This window comes from Leguminivora glycinivorella, chromosome 15, assembly GCF_023078275.1.
Source record: "Leguminivora glycinivorella isolate SPB_JAAS2020 chromosome 15, LegGlyc_1.1, whole genome shotgun sequence".
Lineage (NCBI taxonomy): Eukaryota > Metazoa > Arthropoda > Insecta > Lepidoptera > Tortricidae > Leguminivora > Leguminivora glycinivorella.
Window position 1 is genome coordinate 16,619,085 of NC_062985.1, and position 27,704 is coordinate 16,646,788.

The following is a 27,704-nucleotide window of genomic DNA, read 5'->3' on the forward strand; positions in this document are numbered from 1 at the left end:
ATTTAAATTGCGGAGGCAACTAAAAAATCCATAGATTACGGTGACCGCTTTCCATCAGACCGATCGTATGCTTGTTTGCCAGTTTGGTATTTAAAAACATTACCATGATAATCGTATAGTATAATATTACAAGAGCAGAATTATTTACTGCTAGCAGAAAAGTGGGTTAGGGTTAGGTTATTTTTTTAGTAGAATATAAGTCCTACCAAATTTTGCTATGTCATGATTCTTAGATACTATGTATAAACAAAACAACGATAGCCAAAAGGAAATGAAATACAGTCCCAGAGGCACCGTTAGGTACGACGACGAGCGAAGCGAGGAGGAGTGTTAGGTATCTTGCATCCCCAACACATATGACTCGCTATTAAAACAGAAATAGGAAAAAGATGGACAACTTTTTACCGCCTAAATATTATAATTTTAGAACAAAACGGGACTTAATCGCGTAAACACTTACATTTATATTTGGCCCGACGTTTCGAACATCACATTATGTTCGTGGTCACGGGTAGACTCCAAATATTATGCAAACAAAAATCTACGGAAGTACTCTTAATTTAGAAGATTATTTTGCTCATGAACATTATGCCAGCATAAGATTCGATATTTTAAAATCTGCGGAACGATTTATGCCAAAGCATATTCTGAGTAAGGTTTTCCTGCCAAAAAATGAATCTTTCAGAGTGATGTTAAAAGACTGCGTAAGGCCAGCCTTAGATTCGATAGAGTAAACGTCATGAAAAGTTAAATTAATTATATAGACGAAGTTGCCAGCACCCCCAAACACCTAATTTCTTACCCATAAGTATAATATTTTGTCGACCATTATATTTTATAAGAATCCTTTTTTTTATTAAAATGAAAGCTCAGGTGAAGAGTGCCGATGTATAAATTTTAAATGTACTTTTTATGTTAATTTGCTATATAAATATTCTAAAAGAACTGTATATTTATATTTTATATTAATAGACAGCCGTTTTCCTATTAAACTGCATCTCTTAAATTGTTTCCAATATAATAATTCAGTTGCCAAATAAATAGTTGGTACTCGCGTCTGAATAAACCGTAGCCGTAATGACATTAAAATGATACCTCATATTTAAATAATTTGAGGCCACATTTTAGTCGCCAAACTTTTGATACCCATTTCTATGGTTAATTTGTCGCCCGGTTAAATACGTGCCAATAATTTTGGAGCCGTAGCCGAATGGCATTTCTGCGACGCGAAACGAAAACGAAACGCCGCGAAAGGTAGTCTGGCTCTGTCGCGTCAATACGCAAGAGTGATAGAGATAGATATCTACGAGCGTTTCGTTTCGTGAGTGTTTCGTGGGCGTTTGTGCCATTCGGCTACGTAACCAGAACCGAACATGACGGATTTTGGCATTAGGAAATTGGCAATGAATTATTAAGCAAATTGTAGGTGATTTTATTTTTAGATAGCGTTCAGGATACAATGAGGGAAAATTATATACATTGTATCCCACGCAGGTATTTTGCGGATTACTGGTTGTACCTAAATTATGTTATAAAATATTAACGTCCATACCTAAATTTGATGGAACTTACATTTGCCAAAGCGAAATGTGTGAAATTTGATAATTCGTAAGGGCAAATGTAATAACTGGTCACCTAAAAATACATGTATAATAAACTAGCTTTTGCCCACAGCTTCGCTCGCGTTAGAAAGTGACAAAAAATAGCCTATGTCACTCTCCATCCCTTCAAATATCTCATTCCTCCAATTCGTCGCTCCGATTTGCCGTGAGAGACGGACAAACACACACACACACTTTCCCATTTATAATATTAGTATGGATGGATAATAATGGGACAGGTAGACAGACAAACAGGACAGATTCGAACCATAATAACGGTTCCTTTTTGTTACATAACCCTAAAATTACTGTCTTTTTCTATAAATTACCTCATTTTACATACAATTTATATTGAGTACCTACACGGCTCAATAAATGACACGTTATGTTAAAATGAACCACATTAACCGATTACTCACGTATTAAGTCGATATAGCGTTCGACATGTTTCGGTTCAATTTCGAGAACCTTTCTCAAGAGTAGCGACACCCCGCCTTTACATGTCGAGAGCGCGACGCATACTGCTAACCCGCTTAACCCGCTTACTGAGTAACCCGCTTAAAATATTTTTAAATATGTATGAGTCTCACGGGAGTTTTATAGTTAAAATTCACATTAACCGACACTAATACAGAGTATTTTTTGTGCAGGTGGCCAGTTATTAGAAATTTACTCTGTTCGAATAAATGGGAATGCGCTGGGTCAGGCGTAGACCGATAAATCAATAAACTCCACATAATAATATGATAGTTTTTTTTTATTAAAAAAAAAAATAGTCTACATCAACAAATAAAATAGAGTAAGGTACAGGGATACAGGGAGACAGTTTTTACTGGCGGGTAATTTTAACTAACCGTTTTAATTCTGTTTTACAACTTTTTCATTATGAAATAGAGAAAAAAATATTAAAATAATTTTATTTGTTCCCTAGTTGTATGAAATACAGTCCACTGATCACATATGTATTTACGGTTCGTGGATTCAGGGGACATAAATATTCCTCAAGTTGATAGCGTATAACATGGAAAATATTACCCGAAAATATTTCTTTAAGTTCCCACCCAGTCGAAATTGTCCCCCTCTACCTTACAACTTTTTATTAAAATTTTAGGCAATTTCATACATATCTTATAACGTAGGTTCTACATTAGACATTCATTTTATCACTATACTTAAATTCAATTAACAGGTCTTAAGAAATAGGTAGGTATTTACACAGTCTCTTAATCTACGACTTAGCAGAGCATTTTATAAAATTTCTACGTATTTTTCTTTGTTTTTTTACCCGTAGTATGTAATAGTTTCGAAGCAAAATACAAACAAATGGTCATACATTGATTATACTTATGTACAATAAATAAAATAGTCGACGTATATTGGAATTTATAAGTATCCCGGGAAGCGTATTCTAATTTAGACGTAATTTGTCCCTGTCAAGAATGACGTCTTCATCCAGATATATTATGTCACTCAACACTGACAGATCACTTCTCACTGGTACACTAATTGTGATACATTGCAAGGGATAGGAAGGATATAATATATCTTTAATATAGTTGTGATAGTAATCATGTCCTCTACGAAAAATTCAAACATATACATAGTAATTTTGTATGTAAGTACTAGCCAAATTTTGCATAGTGACTTTTGAAGTCATAATGAACAACTTTTATTATTGGGACTAGTGCTGAAATCTCGAAAAAAAAAGACTGCTCCATAGAAATGTTTGGCACCCTGTCAGCTATAATTTATTAATAATTATTACAAAATATATCTTTATTAAAGACAAAACACGGGTCGAACGCGATAGAATAACATTTTTCGTCCAACGTTTCGGCCAGGGACTCATTTCTCGAAGCTACAAGTTACTTACAATTTACAAGTGGTTGTCAATGTCTAATCTGGAAAAAGACTTCCGCTTGTAACTTGTAACTTTCAGTTTTGAGAAATGGGCCACAGTGGCCCGTTTCTCGAAAGGTACAAGCCTTGTATTACAAGTGTGTTTCCATGACAACCCATACGATTTGGCAGTTTGCGCACTTGTAATACAAGGCTTGTACCTTTCGAGAAACGGGCCCCAGGTCGCATTATCCGTGGTCGCGGAAGACTGACGTCCCAGCGAAGTGTCAATTGAAGTTGTCTTTAAAAATGTGTACAAAACTGTACAAAACGCGAGAACTTGTGTTATATTACAAATACTTTTGGTCGGAAGTAAATAAAACCTGACCAGAAATATATGACTACGCACCATGTTGCGGAATTTTATTTTTATTTTATTGTTTATTCACTTTATTGATTGAAGTGACATAGAACATCAGTTGGAATACGTCATACAATACAATACAATACAATACTCTTTATTGCACACCTTGATAAAATACAACAATACAAAACAAGGAAGAAACACGAACAAAGGTAAACAACAGGCGGTCTTATCGCTAAAGAGCGATTTCTTCCAGACAACCTTAAGGTAGCGGAAATTGATAAATTTATATAATGTCAGTAGGTGTCAGCAAATTCGAAGAAATAAACTTATCGCACAATATAGGCAAAAAAAAATTAAATATTATACATAAACATACATATATAAAGATAAATAACTAAATGCATAAATATATAAATAAAATATATATAAATAAATACACATATAACAGTACCAGGTTATTTAGAAGGAGTAGTCAGACAAAAATATTACGGAAGAGATAAAAAATGGAGTTTAAGTAGTCTCTTGAAAGAGTTAGGAGACTGAGCACGTCTTATGTCATGAGGTAGGGAATTCCAAAGAACGTCACAACGTCACACTCACGTTACGTCACGTAACGTCATATTGTGTAAAAAGAAATATAAATTTGAAATATTGATTAGCCAGTAACACAACATATTTACATGAACATAGTTACATAATTATATAAGAAACTAAGACTAACCTTAAAAGCTATCTAATGTCTAAAATAGGCCCTTGAGGCATTGTACCAAGGATACTGGCGACATTTCCTCGCTGTATCGCAATGCTGATACGTTGTGCGAGGAAGTCGCCAGCTTCGCGATTTCTGTGAGCAACTTGTTCACAGAATTTTACTAGAACTATTTTCCTCATATTATACTGAACTGTCACTTCATACATCAAAACTCCTCCTGACAATAGTCATATAATTTCTAGTCAGGTTTTAATTTGTTTTTTTTTTTTTTTTTTTTCACTTGACGGTCTCATCTGAAAATCAGCGCCAGGAACCAGCAATCAAGAGACAAGACAATATCGTGACATTTCGTTCCTTCTATTTGTCTGTTATAATTTGTCCAACTTGTCTCGCATGTGTTTACAAATATAAATGATATTACAAATTATATATACAATAATACAATTAATTACTCTATGTTTCTAATGCAAAATATAAATTAAACTCTTGTAGAATTTAGAATAATTTCCGTGACACAAATCGAGTAAAATAAACCTTTGCAAGGAATCCTTGAAGACTCTCAAGCAAACAGCTTGAGCAGAAATAAAGAACTGTTTGTTATCAGCTTAGTTGAAGTAAAATGCATTCTTAGGTTTTAATGAAGTCAGGTCTCCTCGAATAAGCGGTTTAAAATATATTATACATAGAATACTTCGTTTTAAAAGTTATTTAGTAAGTAGAACATGGCAAATGATTTGATGGTGAAATATGTGGTAATAGTAAAGATAACAAACTTTTATTCGTAATTATTCCTAAATTGATAGTTTTCACGATGCTCGAGATGTCAGATTTATGACCGACAGACTATCAGAGTAGCATCATGACGCGAAAAAATTTTCTATTTGTATTTTTTGTAAGCAAACTAATACAATATTTTATTGCTTAGTTCATTTATACAGATACGGCAAGGTATAGTTTGTTTAGCAATTTAAATTACTTAACTTAGTTTTATACACCTGTAAATGTCTGCTAGTGGCACACAGCACTCTGATAGTCTGTCAGTCATAAAACTGACATATCGAGCATCGTGAAAACTATCAATTTAGGAATAATTTTATTACGAATAAAAGTAAATGCATATAGATCAAAACTGTTTTCTATTGAACTTACTACAACAAAAAGCTTAATATGACAGACACTAAAATTTCTACTTAAAAAAAAAAAAACATTTTTAATAAAAAATTATTAATGTAGAAAAATTACAAAGAAATGCCGTTCGAGAGAATTGTTGCATGGCTATTGAATTTTCAAATAAACAATAACCTTCGGCAGGGCTTCAAATAGTTTCATATATAAATATTATGTTATAACAATGCTGAGCCAAAACAAAAACAAGTTTTAATTAATTCAAATGGCATTTGACGAAGACCCAAAGGCTAATAAAATTAATATATCAGAATACAATACGGACCTTAGGAGTAAACATTACGATTAATATTCACAAAAGGAAAACAATACATAAATTAAGTTTAGATCTAATTAAACTATTTGCTGATTATTAAAGTCGAATTTCTATGTACAATTGGAACATTACTGCTTACGTATAGTAATAATAATGTAAGGCTTGAGTGCACGCACTTATTGGGCGTGTAGCGTTACGGGGCGTGAGGCGTCTATATTAAACAATTGAAGCTCATACATGTGTCCTGAGTCGACGCTGCGACGCGTTGACGCCCGCTCCACTCACGGTCCAGCCACGACATTGGTCTAAGCGCGACAGCGGTGAGCGGCGTCCATAAATTGGAGCGAGACACAGCGATGGGACTTTTCATTCGCACGTATGGCCGTTTTACACACTGAGTAATTACAATAAGCTAACGTTGTTTCCGTTAGTATATTTGCCTGAAGACCTAATAGACCTAATTGTAGTCAATCTCACGGATGATGTGTTGTCTCCTCGTCTGAGCAGAGACGCGTGATGACCACCGGAATCTCTAGAAAATAAAAATAAAGCATATTAATTTAAATATGGCACGTACAGTCAAAGAAATTAATACCATACCCAGTTCAATGAATTGTTGTTTGAAAGGCAAAATTGTAGTAGTATTTAAATTAATTTAAATTTGTATTATTTGACACTTCAAATTACTGATAAACTCTCTGTAGAAAGTTATTTTAAGGCAGTCGTTGCAGGCGTCCATAGGTTACGGTGACCACTTACCACTAGGCGTACCGTATGCCTGTTTGCCACCGACGTGGTGTTAAAAAAAAAGGCAGATGGTATTATGGAATTGTCAATAGCAGCAAAAAGGATCAAGTATTACAGAGAGTTACTGTCAAAGTAAAATATGTAATCACAGTGCATAGACTGCCATCTCTCGACACAGGTTTAAAACTTTTAAACCTCAGTTTTGACAATTTGGCCCATATTCTTAGCTTGATATGTGTTAAAATGTCAAATATTAATATTAGCGCCATCTAGGCCACCGTACCTATTTCTATATGATTCTGAGGTACGTTTTTTTTTCTTAGACTGTAGCTATACGGAGTTTCATAATATTATGACTGTCTTTTTAGCAGTAATAGAGATTTTTTTTTTCTCTCTTCTTCTTGTATAACTGCACATGCATGTTATTTTTGTAGTAATTAGTCTATTTGTTAATATTTTGCTTACATACGGGAAACTATAGGTCTATTACTGAAAAATTGTTATCCTATATTCATATTTATTCATAAGACTTTTTGTTTCAAAAAAAAAATATATAATTTTTTGGCCTAGTCACAATCTTTCTAAAAGTATGTTTCTTGTTTATTTCAAAATGTCATTAACTCATGGAAGGGGCATGGACATGTTCCCCATAACATCAATTAAATTGAACGTGCGATACGCTATTAAAAAAATAATCAAAGTACCATAGTATTGCCCTATATAAATGAGAGGACACCTATTTGTCCACGTTACAACCAGCTTGCGCTTCGTAAGCGTACGTTGCCTCTCTCTATTAGGGATGTTACGAATATTTGCATTCGCATTCGCATATGCGAATGATTCGCATTCTTTTAAACATTTGCATTGACATTCGCATTCGCTTCAAATGATGCGAATGTTTTGCGAATGCGAATGTGTGCAAGTCGCAGCTTGTTCCTCGCCCGCGCCGGCCGCTCCAATTGCTACTTGTCGACTGTCGACTCGCGCATGCGCCGATAAGTCAAATTCGTACGGCGTGAAGTTCGTACTCGGCATTTTGACCAATAGTAAGCATTTTAAATTTTTTACCTAGCGGGTTGTTGGTGATTGCTTGGTTTTTATTTTGGTTTTTTATGAAATTCAGCGATATTCGCATTCGCATTCGCACATTCGCATTCTGAATATTCGCATTCGCATTCGCATTCGCGAATGTGACACATGCGACATTCGTGACATCCCTACTCTCTATTGCTCTTCTATAAGCGTGACAGAGCCAGATAGCGTTTTGATCGCCACGTAGCGCCACTGATTGTCACTTCGACTAGGTTGGCTGTAATAACACAACCGAGATACGTTGGAACATCGAGCAATTACGTAGTTTGAATGCTAATTGATTATAATTTGTCTTGCCTAAGGACCCTTAATACCCCTTTTAGTATCCAGGCCATTTCACATTGAAGTACTGCTAAATACCATCGCCGTTTTCGTAAATGTGCCGCGTTTTGCTAAAGTTTGGTTTGTACCTATTCTGTATAAAGCTGCGTTTTCACTTAGTGTTCTGAACAGTAAAATTCTGAGCAATTGTTCGTTTGTGCACTAAAGGTATGTAAAGTCGCCGTCATCGTCAAGAGAAGGTGCGAACGATGTAAACAAACCTGTAGTCACAATTTCGAACTGTGTTTAATTTCCTTTATAACTCGTCAAATACTGGCTAAACACTGTGTTATTTAGTCAATGTGCATCACATGATGACCCTAAAACAACCAAAGAGTGCTAGAATACGGATATGACATTGACTGGTTTGTTTACATTGTTCACAATTTCTATTGACGGCGATTTTAAGTCGTGTTTTCATCTTCGCACGAACGAACGAATGCTCGCTCAGAACTGTTCAGAATACTGAGTGAAAACACAGCTTTAGCCGTAAAATATAATTCACGATCCTCATTGACCACACTGCATCACTGACGGATGATTCTCGTAACGCCGATATGAGGAGCGGTTGAGCCGATTATGTGTTTTTAGCGTCATACAACATAGATCCTACATCTCCGTTATTCGATTTCATTATGCTATTCTTCGCATCTAGTGTGTAAATTACCATTAGGCTTGTGCCGTTTCGTTCGTTGATCGGAGCGCTCTGATCTCGTTCAATTATTCCAACGAACTAGTTCGCTCTTTTAGGTCTTTTGCTCATTTAGTTCAGCCAGACCAGCGTCTACTACGGTCGGAAATATCAGACCGAATGGCAACGAATATTGTCAAAATGATACGAATAGTCCACATATAATAACATTCCGGGCCAAAAGGTTGTAAGTAACCGTAGCTTAATATGAAAACTTGACGTTTTTGTGTTGCTCTGCTAAGTAGCTCTCGCTCTCGGCCGGCGCAGTCACACACTCGTTCTCGTTCCGAACCGCTCGCGCTCGCTGATCCTATACTGAACTAAATGAGCAAAGACCGATGCGCAGAGCACGGAAAGATTCAGTTCATTTCGGTCATTGATGAGAATTTATTCCTAACATTTCATAGGTAGTTCGTGAACGACAAATAGTGGTACGGCAACTATGGATTTTATTTCATGTGTTCAGATCGCACGTAGTGCGAAACCGCTCTTATGGTCAGTTAGTGGGAAACACATTTATCACAAAAGCAACATAAAATGTGTCCAATTATAGAGAACCAGGAAAACCGTTTCACTATCTTTGTTTTATTTTATAAATTACACGTGTCTTTTCTTTTACGACAGGCCACTTCCTATTTTATGACCACCATACTTGAAGCAATCGGCATATTTGTTTAGTGCCGATTGCTTCAAGTGGTCATACATCACGAATTTTCACATAAAAACAGTTTCCCCTTTAAGTCAACTCATGCAAGGTATAGTCAACCAAATGGATCCACCACTGTAGACCTATGTCACAGTGACGTTATAAATCAGATTGTAAGAAATCTCTTACTGCTTGTCATTTTGACATGGTTGTAGAGTGGCCTAGGGTTCCGATTGGTGAACTGTACATAACTTGTACAATATTGCCACTTTTTAATGTAAACTTCGTGACTACTTAGTACCTATTGTTAACGTAATTTTACAATTAAAAAACGGTAGACTGTGTTGAACCATACCATATGAAATGAAATGAAATGAAATGAAATATTTATTTTCCAAGTAGGCATATTACAATGCGCTTATGAACGTCAAATAAAACTACGCCGGCTCTAACCCTACGCCTCAGCCTCGAGAAGATTTCAGTCCCCCCCTCAGTTGGAGGAGGGTATCCACTATGGGACCGGCAAGAAACTCGGCGGGCCACTTCTTTTCAAAACATTACATCTTATAATTAACATGCATTAAAAAAAAACAAGATACAATTTAATAAGCAAAAGTATTCATAAAAAAAAAACTATTAACACAAGAAATTATACAAAGTACAAATATATAGATTAAATATAAGAAGATCATACCATCCCATACATTAAAATGCGACCGCAGAAGAACGCGCACACACTACACCCACCACACATAGATGGTGCCACAAAAAAATGCCTTGCTGCCAACGATTATTTGTAGATTGGCGTTGTGTCACTTTCGAGCCATAAATCTTTGTCAAAAGTGACACTTAACGCCATCTACAAGTAGAGATGGGTCGTGGGTAAATACCCAATCTACCCACCCAGGTATTTACCCGGTAAATACCTATCTACCCGGTATTTACCCGTATCTACCCAAATCGACGGGTAGATTCATTTCATGTTGGACATGCTGATTTGTGTTAAAATGGAGATAAATACTAAGTTAGTGATTGTAATTATTATACACAATTTAAAACGAAACTGTTCAGCCAAATATACAATTAAGTTTACAGAAGTTTTAATGTATATTTTTAAAAATAATTAAAAAAAAATGTTTTATGTGTGCTTTTTAGATTCTGTTAAATAGTCGTATTTATACGATAAAGAAAAACTTCCTAGTACTGGTTGGAGGGGGTTATGGTGGGGTTAGGGGGGGTAAAATGTATTTTTTTCATATTTCATGGAAACTATCATTAATATCGAAAAGTATTGTATGTACGAACTAAAGTAGACACAATTTCCTACAAAAAAGTTTATATGCATTTTTGTCATAAAACACACTATGTATGAGTTATGAGCTTCAAAAAGAGATTTTTAAAATATTTTTATTCACATATTTTTATTTATAGTTTTAATTTATCAGACTTATAATTTATACTAAAAGCATTTGAAATTATTTCGGTATGTCAGAGAATGATATTTTACACGATTTTTATAGTTGGAGTGATACACTAAAATCACATTTTATCTCATAGCAACCTATTCGTTCCCAATTTGAATAAACATTATGTGTACAATTACAAAGACTGACCTAAATTAATCTATTTTAGCCCAAACACCATTTAAAAACGTCGAATTTGGAAGAAAAATGAAAATACCCGCGTATTTACCCGCGGGTAGGTAAATATCGGGTATTTACCCGGTAAATACCCACCGTCGGGTATTTACCTGGGTAGTTACCCATCTCTGGGTGGCGCCATCTATGTGTGGTGTAGTGTACTCGCGTTCTTAGGCGGTCGCATATTAATGTATGGGATGGTATCATACTCTTATATTTAATCTATGACCAACTTACTGAAGTAATTCGTACCTTCACATGGTTCAAGCATGAAAAAGACCTTATCTTTGCAACACATTTAACCTCAGAGCATATAAAACTAGAGAGCGGAGACGCCGCCGGCGGACGTATCGCAGTCGTTATCTTATTGAGCATGCACTTGTTGTTGTGTACGTGCTTGATGACACGATTCGTCGGTCGTTCGCATTCAATTCAATTCAAAAACTTTAATGTCAAAAACAACACAGTCATGTCAAAAATACAAAAAAAAAACAATAAATAAGGAATTAAAATAACCTCAAACAACTAAGTCGAAAATAATCATATTTAAATACTAACCATAAATATATTAAAAAATCACAAGAAATTAAGACAAAATGTCAAAAGAAAAAACACACATTCATCATTTTATATTAAACTTACCATATAATTCACGGACCGTAAAAAACGCTTTGTCAATTAAAAAGTCCTTCAGCTTTTTAACAAACTACTGAGACATGTACACAGACATGGAAATGATGCGCGTGTAGGCCATAGCCCAAGCGTAAGGTGTCTGTGTACAAGTGTGTGTGTATCGTACAAATCGCCTGGCATCAGGGGCGGCTCACTCCGCGATTCTATCGCCGCGCTACAAGTAACGGCTGGCGGCCACGAGTTCACGACCTAATCAGGGCCCAGGGGTGGCGCGCGTTTTCACGGAACGCACGTTCGCACTTTCTATTGTTACTTTACATCGCATGTTTTTTTTAAGATTCATATGCGATGTCCGCGTGTGGAATGGCTAATAATGCTTAGTTAAAACAAAAAGTGTATAAATAGAATATTGTTCTTTTTTTCTTGTCTGTTTTTAACTATGTATGTGCTATACCTATTGTTTTTATTTTTAGTTTCACAGTGCCTTGGTTTTACTGTTATGCTGTGTAACTTATTTGAATAATAAATAAATAAATAAATACTATATACAGAGTGGGGCCTGTAACAAAGGCGAAGAATTGAACTGTAGGCTATTCTCCTTATACTGATCAACATTTGTTCAGTGACTTTTAAAAATTATGAAGTCTTTAAATTTTTAATTTTTCATACAAAATAAATATTAGCTTCAATGTACGCCATTATTGTTTTCATTGACGTTGTCTGTCACACTTTAGACTTAACAGAATTCGCAATACATTACCTCTTAGAAAAAACTTTCAAGGGCGATAAAAATCAAAATACAAGTTATTTTTAAAAGTCGCCGAACAAATGTTGGTCAGTATAAGGAGAATAGCCTAGAGTTCAATTTTTCTCCTTTGTTACAGGCCCCACTCTGTATATACCTAGAAACTACCCAAGACTTTTAAATATAATAGTATAACATTTTATAGGAGAATTAATTCGTTTTAATCCATAGGCAACCCTGTCGCCGGTCGCCGCGCACGTGCGGCTCGTTTCTTTGTAAGAATTTTGTAGGCATTTAAAAGGGCGGTATTTCGTGAACATAAAAGCTGTGGGCCTTCTGTACTTGTACTATTGTATATTATGTGCTGGCGTGTCCGATCTCCTTTCGTACCTATCTTTATGTGCATTTACATCTGTGAATGAGAATTTAAATAATATATTGTTTTAAATGTCAATGTTACTTTTTCAATTAACAAATATTTGACAGGCAGCCTTACTTTTTTTTCATGGTAAAGAGCCAAACAAATAAATAGCAATTGACGTTCATTAAGGATAACTTCGTGTTAAATGTAGTAGGCTTTTATTTGTTTTCCAATACTTCCTGTAGGTAATTAAGCGTTTACAGTCACTTAAGTGGGTAATTAGAATTCATTATTTGGTTCCTCGTTTATTTATGTTTAGGAACGTTTATTTAGTTTCACTCTTCCTGCCAGCATAGAGGAATAAGTAAGGGAAGAGTTTGTAACTCCATACATCAGTAAATGCGGGTTATTTTTATAGGCAAAGTTAAGTGACATCTAGCGACAATCACGCGTCAATCACGCATCAAACGGCGTGAATTATCAGTAGCACAACTCAATACTTGGTGGCAACTGTATCTCGTCTGCCAAAAATTTAATATTAGAACAGTTTGCAACTTATATTACAAGCAGGAATTGAAAGGAATTGTAATATTAGCTAAAATTGGTCAGCATGCTTTTCGTTCGTCGCGACATCTATTGACAAGTAGCAGTACTGATAATTTACGCCAGTTGACGCGTGATTGACGCGTGATTGTGGCTAGATATCACTTAACTATGCCTATACAAATAATCCGCACTTACTAATGTATGGAGTTACAACCCTTAATTATGGAAGTGAGTAAAGTAGCCAGAGTTACCAGCTGAGCAATGTGCATGTAATATAGCCAATTAGCGACACCTTTGAATCATAATCATAATAGTTTATTGCACTATGGTAAATAAATACAAGCTCTTACAAAATAATACATAGTTCCTCATAGACCCTGGTAGGGTATGGCAAACATTAAAAACCACACATTAACAAAAAACTAAAATAACTTCTCTTCTGGGAAGTCGTGAACATTCGTCATTTGTAATATTTTGAAAGACTCATTTCAGACAGGAAATTGTATTTCGCTCTTACGCTAATCAACAAGGTCCTAACCGATTATTAAAATTTCGCTTTGATTTTTAAGACTTAAGACAATTATAATTTCACAGAAATATTTTGTACCACCATAGTTTTATCAAGATAACTATCATTCTGATAATAAATAAAGGTAACCTTTTACTCTGAAATTCCTACTGCAATCTTTGAGCTCTTTTCGAGATCTCACACGAAGCTTTAGTCTCGTTGACAGGTAGGTACTTTTAATTTATTCGTATATGTAATTAATTATTTTCATTATTGTTTTCGAGAACTCGAATGAGATTGAAAGATTTTTTTAAAATTGTTTTAACTTTCAAGTTGTCACGAAGTAGGTATGTACAAGGCGAAGCAAAGCATGCACAAGTTGCTTAATGCTCAGCTTGAAAATGAAAATGAAAATGAAATGAAAATGAAATATTTATTTTTCAAGTAGGCATATTACAATGCGCATATGAACGTCAAATAAAGCTACGCCGGCTCTAACCCTACGCCTCAGCCTCGAGAAGCTTGTCGAACATATCAACTGATTATCATCATCATCATCCTCCTTGCATTATCCCGGCATTTGCCACGACTCATGGGAGCCTGGGGTCCGCATTGACAACTAATTCCAAGATTTGGCGTAGGCACTAGTTTTTAGCGACTGCTATCTGACCTTCCAACCCGAAGGGTAAACTAGGCCATTATTGGAATTAGTCCGGTTTCCTCACTATGTTTTCCTTCACCTGATTATATTACAACATTTTTTTTTATATTACTACGTGATTTATTTTGGATAAGTTCTTAACCTGCGGTTCAACTTTTTAAAATGTATAAAAAAACTTGAAACAAATTCAATATTAAATGATTTCACTCATGAATAATTAGAATTTCAACATTCCTTGTTGACTGGTCTAACTAATGATTATGAGAACGGAAGCGGCACCTGTGGGTATACAGGAAAGCGACGGGTTTCAAAGACATTTCATTTGCTAAGACTCTTCACATTGCTTACCTCGAGCAGTTCTAAAAATAGGATTATTTGTAAGGTGCGAAAAAAAAACAGTTAAGTGGGAGCGGGATTTTCCCACGTAAGAGTTCCGTACAAAAACTTATTTTTGTACTAATTTTATTTTATAGGAATAGCTTTTCGCCTGTACGTGTACGGTGTGTAACAGATGACATTTTTTAAACCAAATTTCATAAATTCAAGTCAATGGGATGAGCCTATTAATTGTGATTCCCTTGATGAGAGTTCAAAAAATTTTGCTATTTGCGGCATAATCTTTTTACCCACAAACTCAAAAGCTTGATCTTTCCACAACTTCAAGGGACTGTGGGCTTACAAGTAAGTGTAATAAATTTTATTTTGGGTAAAATTTAAACTCGATACCTTCAGGCGTTTCCGAGGAAATCGTCATCATCATCATCATATCAGCCCTTTATCGCCCACTGCTGAGCATAGGCCTCTCCTCTACGCCACTTGTCCCGGTCCTGAGCTAGTCTCATCCAGTTGTGACCCGCAATTTTCAGTATGTCGTCTACCCAACGAGCTAACGGATGCCAAGCGCTTCTTACGTCTGTGAGCGGCCACCATTCTGTTAAGATTTTAGTCCATCTGCCATCACTCTGCCGAGCTACATGTCATGATTCCTAGAAAAAAGGGTCTTGAAGTCTTGACAGACAATAAAGTGGTCCTATAAGGACTCCGTTTTTCCTTTTTGAATTACAGAACCCTAAAACGATGCCATCTCTGACGCTTTTACGAAAAACAGATAAGCAAATTGTCTTTAAAGTAAAAACGCAGGTAATTTGTAAAAAGATTCAGGAGAAAGGAACGGCAAATCAAAATTAACTGGATTTTCTTTTTGTGTTACATATTTGAATAATCGCCTTCATTAGGTGAGGAAAATTAGTTACAAAGTATTAGCATTTCCAATGAGGTTTGCTTATTTGTTTAAACAACAATGTTTCATTTGGTTACCTTCTATTCGTAGGTGTTCTTAAAACAAACACGAATCGTAACTAGATTTCTGAATTTCTGATTCTAGATTTCACCGGGTATCAAGGCGGTCGGGGTGGTGTATGGGTAACTACATGTAGCCGCGTAAATAAGCTGAATACGGTTTATATATCCAGCTGTTTTATAGATTTCAGTGGTGGTCTAAGGAGTGGCAGTGTAAAAAGGAAATACTTCTCATCGTCATCTATGGTATCTAGTATGGAGAGCAGACTGGCAAATATTTAGCTGTCTGAAAACTGATAGTTTTGACCACAGTATAATAAAGTGTTTACTATCGTACAGTATGGCCACTCCCGCTCCCCGGTGAAAGTGCCGCCCCCCGCTCTCGGTTACCTCACAGTTACCGCCTGTCAAAAATGCGACCAGTCGACCTGTTATATCTCACATATACAACCATGGTACGTAATACCTACACGAGCTTAAGACAGTGTGCGGTGCATAGGAACGCGACTCTTTCATACATTCGTTCGCCCGTGTCCGAGGTGTGGTTTTGACCTATTCATCATAAAAGAACATCATTTACCTGTCACTATGTCTGTGTGAGGGCTTCTTCCGGGGCCACAGATGGAAGGCGCCATATATAACCGGATTCACCAGGCTGTTTGACATCCCGAAGAAGAAAATCCCATTGAGCAGATCTTCGCTTAGCTGTAACAAAACATTAATTGTTTTAAAACTGATTTACAGGTCAATTTAACTAACACTAGGTGTAAGGCTTGAGTGCACTCTCATCATGTTGGGCGTGCAGCGGAGCAGGGGTGCGGAGTGAATGTCAAATCAAACAATTGAAGCATAACATACAAGTGTCGTGAGTCGACGGGTGGGTTGCACTTCGGGGAGTGTGTTTAAGAGCTCATCATCCTCCTTCCGTTATCCCGGCATTTGCCGCGGCTCATGGGAGCCTGGGGTCCGCTGTGACAACCAATCCCAAGATTTGGCATAGGCACTAGTTTCACGAAAGCGACTGCCATCTGACCTTCCAACCCAAAGGGTAACTAGGCCTTATTGGAATTAGTCCGGTTTCCTCACGGCTTTCTTCACCGAAACGCGACTGGCAAATATCAAATGACATTTCGCACATAAGTTCCGAAAAACTCATTGATGCGAGCCGGGGTTCGAACCCGCGACCTCCGGATTGAAAGTCGCACGCTCTTACCGCTAGGCCACCAGTGCTTAAGAGCTACACGAGCTTATTCCACCGTCCCCATTCTACCATCGGATTCTTAGACGCACGGCCGGTTTCCATCCTTACTTGGTAGATATTCCGCGAAGCGCTTTGCTTCTTCTTTTCTTATGCGCACTGCCAAGGAGTGGAATTCCCTGCTATATTTCCAAGCTTATATAGCACGGCAACCGGAAAAGCCAAATGAAGAGGCATCTTCTGGGCGAGCTCACTCCATCGTAGGCCACGTCTTTGCCTTTGGCTAGTGTGTGTTATCCGCAAGTACCATTCACCAGAACCCCAAAAGCGGCGGTTTTTTTTCCTTAAAAAATATTATTTGATGGAAACACAAATTTAATGAATATACATATACCGTTAAGGTTTGAGGAGTTTCCTCAATTCCTTATGCATCCGATATCCGATTACATATAAAAAATTGAGTTTGACAGAATTTGACTTGAAAACCCAATATGTATAAGCATAACAAAGAGAACAAATCTCCTACCAAATAAATGTCACTATTCTGAACTTAAATGCATGCTGATATTTATAAATATACGAAAGTCACTATAAGTGTGCCGTTCAGATTTGAGGAGTTCCGTTCTGATCATCATCAGAAGTTCCACTGCACCAAATGTCACTGTTCTGGACGTAAGTGCATGCTACTGTTCTTATAAAAATACCAAAGTCATTATAAGTGTGCCGTTCAGATTTCACGAGTTCCTTTCTGACCATCAACAGTTCCACTGCACCCAATGTCACTGTTCCGTACGTATGCATGCTGTTCTTATAAAAACACAAAAATCACCATTTGTATGCCTTTCAGATTTGAGGAGTTCCATCGATTTCTCCAGGAGCCCATCATCAGAACTGGGTTCTGATAAAAATGGGACCAATCTCTATGTAAATAAATTCAATGAAAAAAAATTCAAAATCGGTCCAGTATCGTGAAACAAACATAAAAAAATACAGACGAATTGAGAACCACCTGCCTTGAGATTTGGGTGCGGCGGTTAAAAAAAGGTGTTTGCACGGTCGCCCGCTCCGCTACACGCGCCGCTGAACGCTCCGCTCCGAGCGTCCACTCGGGCAATTTTACTAGGACATTAGAAGAATGTCATTCAGATATTGTGGAAATCGGAAACTTCACTTGTATTCATTGTAGCACGATGACTGAAAGACACATTTCGAATCTATCTATATATCTATCTATCTATCTATCTATAGCACTGCAGCCTTTAAAGCGCCCGTCTTCGGACATAGGCCTCCTCTCCATTCCTCCACGCTTGTCGGTCCATTGCCATCCGCATCCAGTTATCGCCAGCTAGTTGTTGGCAGATGTCATCTCTCCATCAAGTAGCATCGCAATTGCCCAACTCACCAAGTTCAAAAATTGAGCGTATTTTTAAATCATAAAGTACATGATAACTCATAAAATGAGGATCGCCAATATTTTCGGATATCTTGCATAACCTTAAATGACAAATTGGTATCCCATAGAGATTCGTTTAGTATCTATCGAGCTTAGCTCTCAGCAAGTTCGACTAAGTTATCCTTGCATAAAGCGTTTATAGCCATGGCCTTTTGCTGCCAGTCTACCGGCAAACTACTATCCCAAATACCTATATACATTATATAGTATCCATCCATGTACGTCAACCAATTGGAACCCTAGGCCACTGTAGAACTATGTAATAGTGACGTTATAAATCAGATTGTAAGAAGTCTCTTACTGCTTGTTATTTTGACATGGTTCTAGAGTAGCCTAGGGTTCTAATTGGTTGACTGTACTACGGAATAGGAGGAAGAGCGAAGCAATAAGTACTCTGAATATAAGACATTAACTATTCTAAAGGACGGGGTAGTTTTATGCGATTAGAGCAGCTTTAAATGCATACAATCAACGAAATTGACTAAAATAGTAAGTACACTACGATACAAGTGCGAAAAAAAGGAAGTTTGTTTCATTCCACTTTATCTCCTATTTATATATAACCTAATCTAACCATAAAATTAAAATTTTCAAAAAACTCCCGACCGCGACATAGTGGACCGATTTTCATGAAACATGGCTAAGAACACTCCCGACTAACTCAGCTTTCAGACAAAAAAAAACTAAATTTAAATCAGTTCATCCGTTCGGGAGCTACGATGCCACAGACAGACACATACACAGACAGACAGACAAACAGACAGACAGACAGACAGACAGACACGTCAAACTTATAACACCCCGTCGTTTTTGCGTCGGGGGTTAAAAATAATTAAAGACAGCAATATTTTGTTAATCCACAAAAACGTAGGTACGAGTAAACCGTTCACATTTAATTTCGCGAATACTAAAAGATTTTTCCAAGAAAGTAGAAGACGGTTTATCTTATCTTTTTATAATTCAGACAACTCCAAGAAAGAGATTTAGAAGTCAAGTTTACATGATAATAATGAATGTATTTTGATAGAATGTATTTTAATATGAAGAGGCACAGATTCAATATCATAAAAAATAATTTAAGACGATACAGGAGGGGTCAATTCTCCATACAAACGCTATCTGCTATTTCCTCTCTGGTTTTTGAAGATAAAGCAATGATTTTTTCATCCCAGATAAATATTATTTTTATCTGTGTCGGCCCGTTTTGATTTTTTTGATATTCTTATTTTTAAAGACTCTAGAGCCCATCAAAAAATCTCATAAATGGCCTTATTGATTATGTCGCAAAAAAATTAATTATATAAAAATAATCGTTAAACAAAAAATATATGATTAGGTACCAATCGACCTATCAGCTTCGTCATCATCCTCCTTGCGTTATCCCGTCATTTGACACGGCTCATGGGAGCCTGGGGTCCGCGCTGACAACTAATCCCAAGATTTGGCGTAAGCACTAGTTTTACGAAAGCGACTGACTGCCATCTGACTTTCCAACCCGAAGAGTAACTAGACCTTATTGGAATTAGTCCGGTTTCCTCACGATGTTTTCCTTCACCGAAAAGCGACTGGCAAATATCAAATGACATTTCGCACATAAGTTCCGAAAAACTCATTGGTATGAGCCGGGGTTCGAACCTGCGACCTACGGATCGAAAGTCGCACGCTCTTACCGCTAGGCCACCAGCGCTAAACCTATCAGCCTCGTATTAACTAGATTATCCTTCAGAAGATCGAATAAGGAACTTAGGGGCCCCCGGAATTCTACTTAATTAATTACTTTGAAACAATACCCTCTTAATCGCCTTCCAAAGCGACTTTAAAATTGAATCAATCATATTTAGACCAGACAAATTGTATAAAAAAACAGATTCCGAGAAATAATTCTAAACAAGATGGGAATCATCGTAATTCCTTAATTTGCTTCCAAATTAGTGTAATACGAGTTTCCTCCATTACAGGAGTTGTGGGAAATTTTTGGGAGCCGAAAAAGATACATTAACCCATCAATTTTAATGACACTATTAACAAAGTCTGGTGGGTCGGATACTGTTCAAAAGTCGTTTCAGAATTTTACGAACCTCATATTACGAAATCCAAGAGCCGCCCATTTTTACTACGAATTCGTACCAAAAAAAAACTGTTTTCAATGTACGAGATAAAGACTTAAAAAGAGCAAACATTTTTCTACCTCTACAATTCCTGAGATGGAGCAACTTTAGATTACACGTACTTATTTAGTCATGCCAATCTAAGTTGGCATAAACTTCAACGTTTCGTTCTGACGTTTACTTAACCCTTTCAGAGGTTGGGGCTTTCAAAATCCTTGCCAACTTATTTTGGGCCGTTTCTCAAGAACAATGTGAATTTTGCAGCAATAAATTCTTTGAAAAAATATAATTTGACTGGTCTAATTCCCAAGATCGCATTGGGTGTTTACTTTAATCGTTTTCAATGATGATCAGGGACAGCCTAGCCGAAGTGACAATCGTTGACGTTACGATAGAAATGCAGTCCGGCTCTGTCGCGTCACCACAGAAGAGCGATATGGTAAGAAACGATGCGTAAGCGATTGTAACGATGGCTATGTACCCGGAAGAAGTTAAGATTATCGATTTATTCACGGTTCCAGCGTAAATTAAAGAATAACTTTGTTACTTCCTAACCCAAAACAAACAGTTATCTCAATTACCAAAGGAATGACTAAATTCGAATAAAAAAATAGATAAATAAACGAAGGGTGTTGAAAATCAGTTTACTATTTAAAGAGTCAAAAGCATGATTTAGTTTTTATTCATTATCTTTTATTATGTTTAAAACTGTGTCAGAAGTTTCGCCCTCAGTATTTTATTCTCAGTATTTATTCTTGAACGAGAATATTTTCTTGCTAAAGCACCGGAGCTCATTTTAGAAATGTTTAGTCATTCCGTGTAATTTACGCACAAAATGATTCATGAGATTTACGTTCACTTAATGAAAGACAGAAGAATAAATAATATAATTTGACATAGTCTTGCTCTTCCAGGAACAAAGAAGACATAATAAGATATACATACTTGAATTAAGAGACGGATATTAATTATAAGGTGCGTCAAAATTATGTTGTAACAATAAGAAACGGAAATAAAGACAACTCATCTTTTAGGCACTGGTCCCACCGCGAGCTAGTAAGCTATGAGCTATCGGCTATAAAAACGAACAAAAGATAAGCACTCCCGTGCGAATAAGAGACACGGCGATTTTGATAGCTCACCGCTGGGCGAGTAACTATAAACATCGCCGTACTGTCTCTTTTATTTACACGGGAGCGACTATCTTTTGTTCGTTTTTATAGCCGATAGCTCATAGCTTACTAGCTCGCGGTGGGATGCCTTACCTTACGCTTGAAAATTGATGACCGTTGTTAAAGTTTAAAATCCAATTACTTTTAATAATCTTTAATAAAATTTGTTCGTTTTTACCGTAGGTATTTTAATTACGTGTAAATGGAAAAACATCACTAGACTTTCAGAAATGGTGGGTGTTAAAACCAAAACGTCATTTTTAATTAACATTTTCGATCGTTATAAGTACATAATTATTTTATAGAGATATTAAAAATAAAATCAATGTTGGGCGACTCCTTACACAGATCAACCTAGTCTCAAACTAAGTATATCTTGACCGGGCTGCTAGCCTAGTCATTAGTGTCATTACCGTCTAGGCCAGATCGGTCAACAATAATCGTAAGCAGATCTAATATTTGACGAACCTATTAAAGTTTGAATCGTACAGTAAGTCTACTATGATTGACGACCAGTCTGGCCTAGCGCGTAGTGATGCTGCTTATCGGCGGTACCGAGTTCGAATCCCAGGACGTTTATTTGTGTGATGGGCACAGATATTTGTTCCTGAGTCATGGATGTTTTCTATGTACATAAGTAAGTGGTGGACTACGTTCGCCGGAAGTCTGGCTACACGCTGAGGGTGCAACAGCTAAGACAGTCGCGTCACTACGTGCACTTCAGTTCGTTCGCGGTGCACGTGCCGTAGCCGCTGCAGGACACCATAGCGAGCGCAGACTTCTGGCCAAAAGGTGTGGTTTTTCGGCGGTTCCGGGGCAACCTGCCAAACTCTACACCGGGGCAAACGACGCAACGGAGCCACGCTGTTACTACCTACTACTAATACTTTTATTGTTTGTAATGTTTTTTTTTATGTTTTTATTTACTGTTTTTTAAATTTAATTTTATGACGCATTAGATTTATCTCTAATGGCATTGAAATGTCATATGTTTTCAAATAAATAAATAAATAATAAATAAGTATATCTTCGCCTAGCACCCATAGCATAGCTTTGCTTAGTTTGGGGCTAGGTTGATCTGTGTAAGGTGTCCGATGATCACTTACCTTCTTGTCAGGATCGAGAAACGTGAATATAATCATCATGACGTAATATGGTGTCCACCATATCAGAAACGCGGCCACGATAACCACTGACATCCGCAAAGATTTCATCTTTGCCCGGTCGATGAGTCTCCGTCTATTCAAGTCTGGCGTGAGGTACTTCTCGTGTCTTATCACTTCTGGTTTGAAAACTTTCTCGCTTTCTGGAACAAGGAAAGTTAAAATGGATTTTTATGGTGAAATGACGTATCGAGAGTTAAATCGTTCACGGAAGATTGCCTAAGGACATAAAAAAACCGGCCAAGAGCGTGTCGGGCCACGCTCAGTGTAGGGTTCCGTAGTTTTTCGTATTTTTCTCAAAAACTACTGAACCTATCAAGTTCAAAACAATTTTCCTAGAAAGTGTTTATAAAGTTATACTTTTTCGATTTTTTTTAATATTTTTTAAACATATGGCTTAAAAGTTAGAGGGGGGGGCGCACTTTTTTTTCCTTTCGGAGCGATTATTTCCGAAAATATTAATATTATCAAAAACCGGCCAAGAGCGTGTCGGGCCACGCTCAGTGTAGGGTTCCGTAGTTTTCCGTATTTTTCTCAAAAACTACTGAACCTATCAAGTTCAAAACAATTTTCCTAGAAAGTTTTTATAAAGATCTACTATTGTGATTTTTTTCATATTTTTTGAACATAGGGTTCAAAAGTTAGAGGGGGGGGGACGCACTTTTTTTTCCTTTAGAAGCGATTATTTCCGAAAATATTAATATTATCAAAAAACGATCTTAGTAAACCCTTCTTCATTTTTAAATACCTATCCAACAATATATCACACGTTGCGGTTGAAATGAAAAAAAATATCCGCCCCCACTTTACATGTAGGGGGGGTACCCTAATAAAACATTTTTTTCCATTTTTTATTTTTGCACTTTGTTGGCGTGATTGATATACATATTGGTACCAAATTTCAGCTTTCTAGTGCTTACGGTTACTGAGATTATCCGCGGACGGACGGACGGACGGACGGACGGACGGACGGACGGACGGACGGACGGACGGACGGACGGACGGACGGACGGACGGACGGACGGACGGACGGACGGACGGACGGACGGACAGACAGACATGGCGAAACTATAAGGGTTCCTAGTTGACTACGGAACCCTAAAAAACGATCTGTGTAAACCCGTATTCATTTTTAAATACCTATCCAACGATATATCACACGTTGGGGTAGGAATGAGGAAAAATATCAGCCCCCACTTTACATGTAGGGGGGGTACCCTAATAAAACATTTTTTTCCATTCTTTATTTTAGCACTTTGTTGGCGTAATTGATATACATATTGGTACCAAATTTCAGCTTTCTTTTCTAGTGCTAACGGTTACTGAGATTATCAGCGGACATGGCGAAACTATAAGGGTTCCTAGTTGACTACGGAACCCTAAAAAGCGCTTATTATAAAGTAACTAAGTAGCGATGCAAGGCAACGCACCAGGGTACGTAGCCGAATGGCACAAACGCTTACGAAACTCTCACGAAACGAAACGCTCGTAGATACGACAGAGCCAGACTACCTTTCGCGGCGTTTCGTTTTCGATTCGCGTCGCAGAAATGCCATTCGGCTACGGTGTAAACCGGCGCGATCAGTAGGGCAATCATGGTCGCGCGATAAATGATAAAACATCGGGTCGTCCCTATCGCACTTACAAATAGTACGATAGGGACGGCCTGCTGTTTTATCGTTTATCGCGCGACCATAATTGCCTGCCTTGTCGCATATAGTCATCTTGTCTTATGTCTATGGGAGACTTTAAGACACTTCGACCCATCGAGATTTTTTGTGCAATAAAATTATCCTCTCCTTAAGATCCTTGAGCTATTCAACAGCTCCACGACCATTTGTTTGATCAAGAGCCGCTTTCTGAATTCCGAATATAATTATACCTAGGTACTCGTGAAATTTAGATTTAATGAGGAGATTTAGGATACCCTACGCTTAGTGTCGATGTACAGCTAACCAATTGGAACCCTAGGCCACTCTACAACCATGTCAAAATAAGAAGCAGTAAGAGGTTTCTTACAATCTGATTTATAACGTCACTATGACATAGTTCTACAGTGGCCTAGGGTTCCAATTGGTTGACTGTACATAAATATCTTCCCCTTAGGCTAAACCAAGGACAATATAATACCGGGACTGACAAAGCTCATACAAAAAAGTGTACCGCTGAAATGTATGGGCCTTTTAGGGATAAAACTAGATGGCACTGTTTCGCAGCCTGGAAGTGGCAAAAATCATATTTTCCCCAAATATTTTTGAGTGTTTTTATTTTTTATAAGAACAAATTACATATTTCTTTATTTTAATATCATGAAACGTCAATACACATTTTGAAAAAATAAGTGGCGGTAAAAAATTTAGATACAATTCTTAGTATGAAGATTGTCAATCCTATATAAATCATCCTTGGGCTAAACCATTTCATCGTACATTGTTATTGAATGACTTTGCAAACTTCGGAGCGGAAAGCTTATAATTGACAAGAAGATTGGTCTAGGGTCTATTCAGTTTGCAAACTCCAATACTGACATGATTTATAGAGGGTTGCCACTTGCCAGTGTCTATCTTTTGCAAGTTAAAATACCCTGTCAGCTAAAAATAAACATGACCAGACATCGGATTCCGTGGGGCGAAACTTCTTGACAGCTAGGGACTTCCTATATCGATAAACTCATTTATCGATACTAGTTCTAAATACTAGTGATCACACAAAGGTTTGGTTATAAATTTTATTTTTTTAAAAGAGTATGCGCATGTGACACTGTTTGAGTTACAGGCGTCCATAGGTTACAGTAACCGCTTTCCACCGCACCGGACCGTATGCTTGTATGCCACCGACTTAGTATAAAAAATATATATATATATAATAAAATAAGAACTCAATTTTCTTCTTCTTTTTTTGAAAACGTTTTTAAAAATTTACTCGTCACAATTTATTTCGACGCTATTTATTTTAGACGCTATGAATGAATTTCATACTGGTCTTCAGAACAATAGTTACAAAAAATACACAATGTTGGGGGCGGTCACTAGTATATAGAACTAGTATCGATAAATGAGTTTATCGATATAGGAAGTCCCTAGCTGTCAAGAAGTTTCGCCCCACGGAATCCGATGTCTGGACATCACCAACTAACGAACCCTAGTCGGGTCACTTATACGTAAATGGTTAAAACGTGTAGATAATGTTTATGTAGGTTATCCGGCTGCTGTCTATTACAGAAGGGTCCATAAATAAACCACAAGTCGTCAGGACGAGTCACCATTTACCGTCTTCCATAAATAGCATTAAATAACGTTTTATTCGGCAGGCGTCCCGTATTTTTTATCCCATAGCCCTGTATTTAGTCCATCGCTTTCATCCAATAGTTCAGCTGTTTAGATTCAATCAACTCTCAAATAGGCCTTACACGTTGGTGGGTTCTGTCCCCTGTGTGCGTCCGATGACACGAGCACCCCTTAAATTTCATTAAAGTGTCAAAATGACTTCTACTCGTTGTCTCCGTTCCTCTTTCGTTGATGGGAAAGACATAATAAAATTAATTAAATAATAAGATTCAAAGTGCTAGTATGCGCACTGAACTCGTACCTACTTTGTCTAATAAACGTTTAAATATTCGAATATCATTCTGTTTTGAATTCAGGGTATTTTACACCAAAAACTTCTTACAAAAATACCTCATCGTCTAACCTCGGTTGTTGTACTCAAGTATCGTTTGTCTAAACGACTCCATGTAATAGATGTAATTTAACTAAATTGCAGAAAAAGGCTTTGCAAAAAGCGTCTATATACTGCTTATAAGCATCTGAATATTATGTTTCAGCTTGACCTCCTAACCTCGTGGTACATGTTTTGTACAATATTAGAAAAATATTTCTAGAAATATTTAACGTGAGACTGGGCAGGCCACGTTTGCCGCATGCACCCGGATAGGTGGGCCTGCATAGCTGCATAGCAAACAAGTGGATGTCTCGAATTAAGCGCAGACGTGGTAGGCCCAGACGGAGATGGCGGGACGACCTTGACACCTTCATGATTAATTGGCCAGAAATAGCACACCAATGGTATCTGTGGAAATCACGGGGAAACCCTTAGCCCAGCAGTGGGACACATAAAAGGGCTATTAAAAAAGAATAAAAACAAAATAAATGCTTCAGAACTCAGGCTGGTTCAACTTTTTATACCACTTGACACTTTCAATAACTTCATATTATTCTTATTGCATGGAACTCGTATGTATCAAGTATCTAAAGGATTTAGGATTTGATAAATGTAAGGGACCTTCAGAACGGATGCTACCCTGGTAACTTATGGGAGGCAGTTCTTGTTGGTATTATTTACTGTATTATTGATATTCAATAATATCCAAAATTTCCTAAATTTAATAAAATGGAAATAATAATCCAAAATGAATCTCAATAGTGTTTATTGTGATTGAAAGCTTAGAAACGTATCTAACTAAACTAGAATGACATCAGTAGTGAAACAGCAATAATAATATCATGTTGGATCAAAGACTTAACTGTAACGAGAAGATATAGATTGTCAATCGACAATGTTAATAGAATGAACCAGATGTTATTGTTATTTTTTGCCATTTGTTTCAGTTTTTATCTCCTGTTTGTAAGTATTGTTGACATTTCAATTATCTGAACATGAATTTATTTTTTATTTTATCTACTTTACTTGAAGTTCTTTCGATTATTGGTCTTAAGGTAGTATGATTTTTTCTATTCGGATCAAAAAAATGGCAATATTTA

At 36.9% G+C, this 27,704-nt stretch overlaps 1 protein-coding gene across 2 annotated transcripts in view; it reads right to left on the reverse strand.

Annotated features, from left to right (window-relative positions):
- Positions 1 to 4,531: 4,531 nt before the first annotated feature.
- Positions 4,532 to 27,704, reverse strand: part of LOC125233752 (gonadotropin-releasing hormone receptor) — a 171,699-nt gene continuing 148,526 nt past the window's right edge. The window contains exons 4-6 of one of the 2 annotated variants that reach the window (XM_048139828.1): positions 22,888 to 23,087; positions 16,431 to 16,555; positions 4,532 to 6,492 (exon numbers count right to left, since the gene is read on the reverse strand). In XM_048139828.1, coding sequence (XP_047995785.1) covers positions 6,363 to 6,492; positions 16,431 to 16,555; positions 22,888 to 23,087 — 455 coding nt within the window. In that variant the 3' untranslated portion in view covers positions 4,532 to 6,362. Of the gene's footprint in view, positions 6,493 to 15,404; positions 15,538 to 16,430; positions 16,556 to 22,887; positions 23,088 to 27,704 lie in introns of those variants that run through there. The other variant, XM_048139829.1, reaches the window with a different exon arrangement.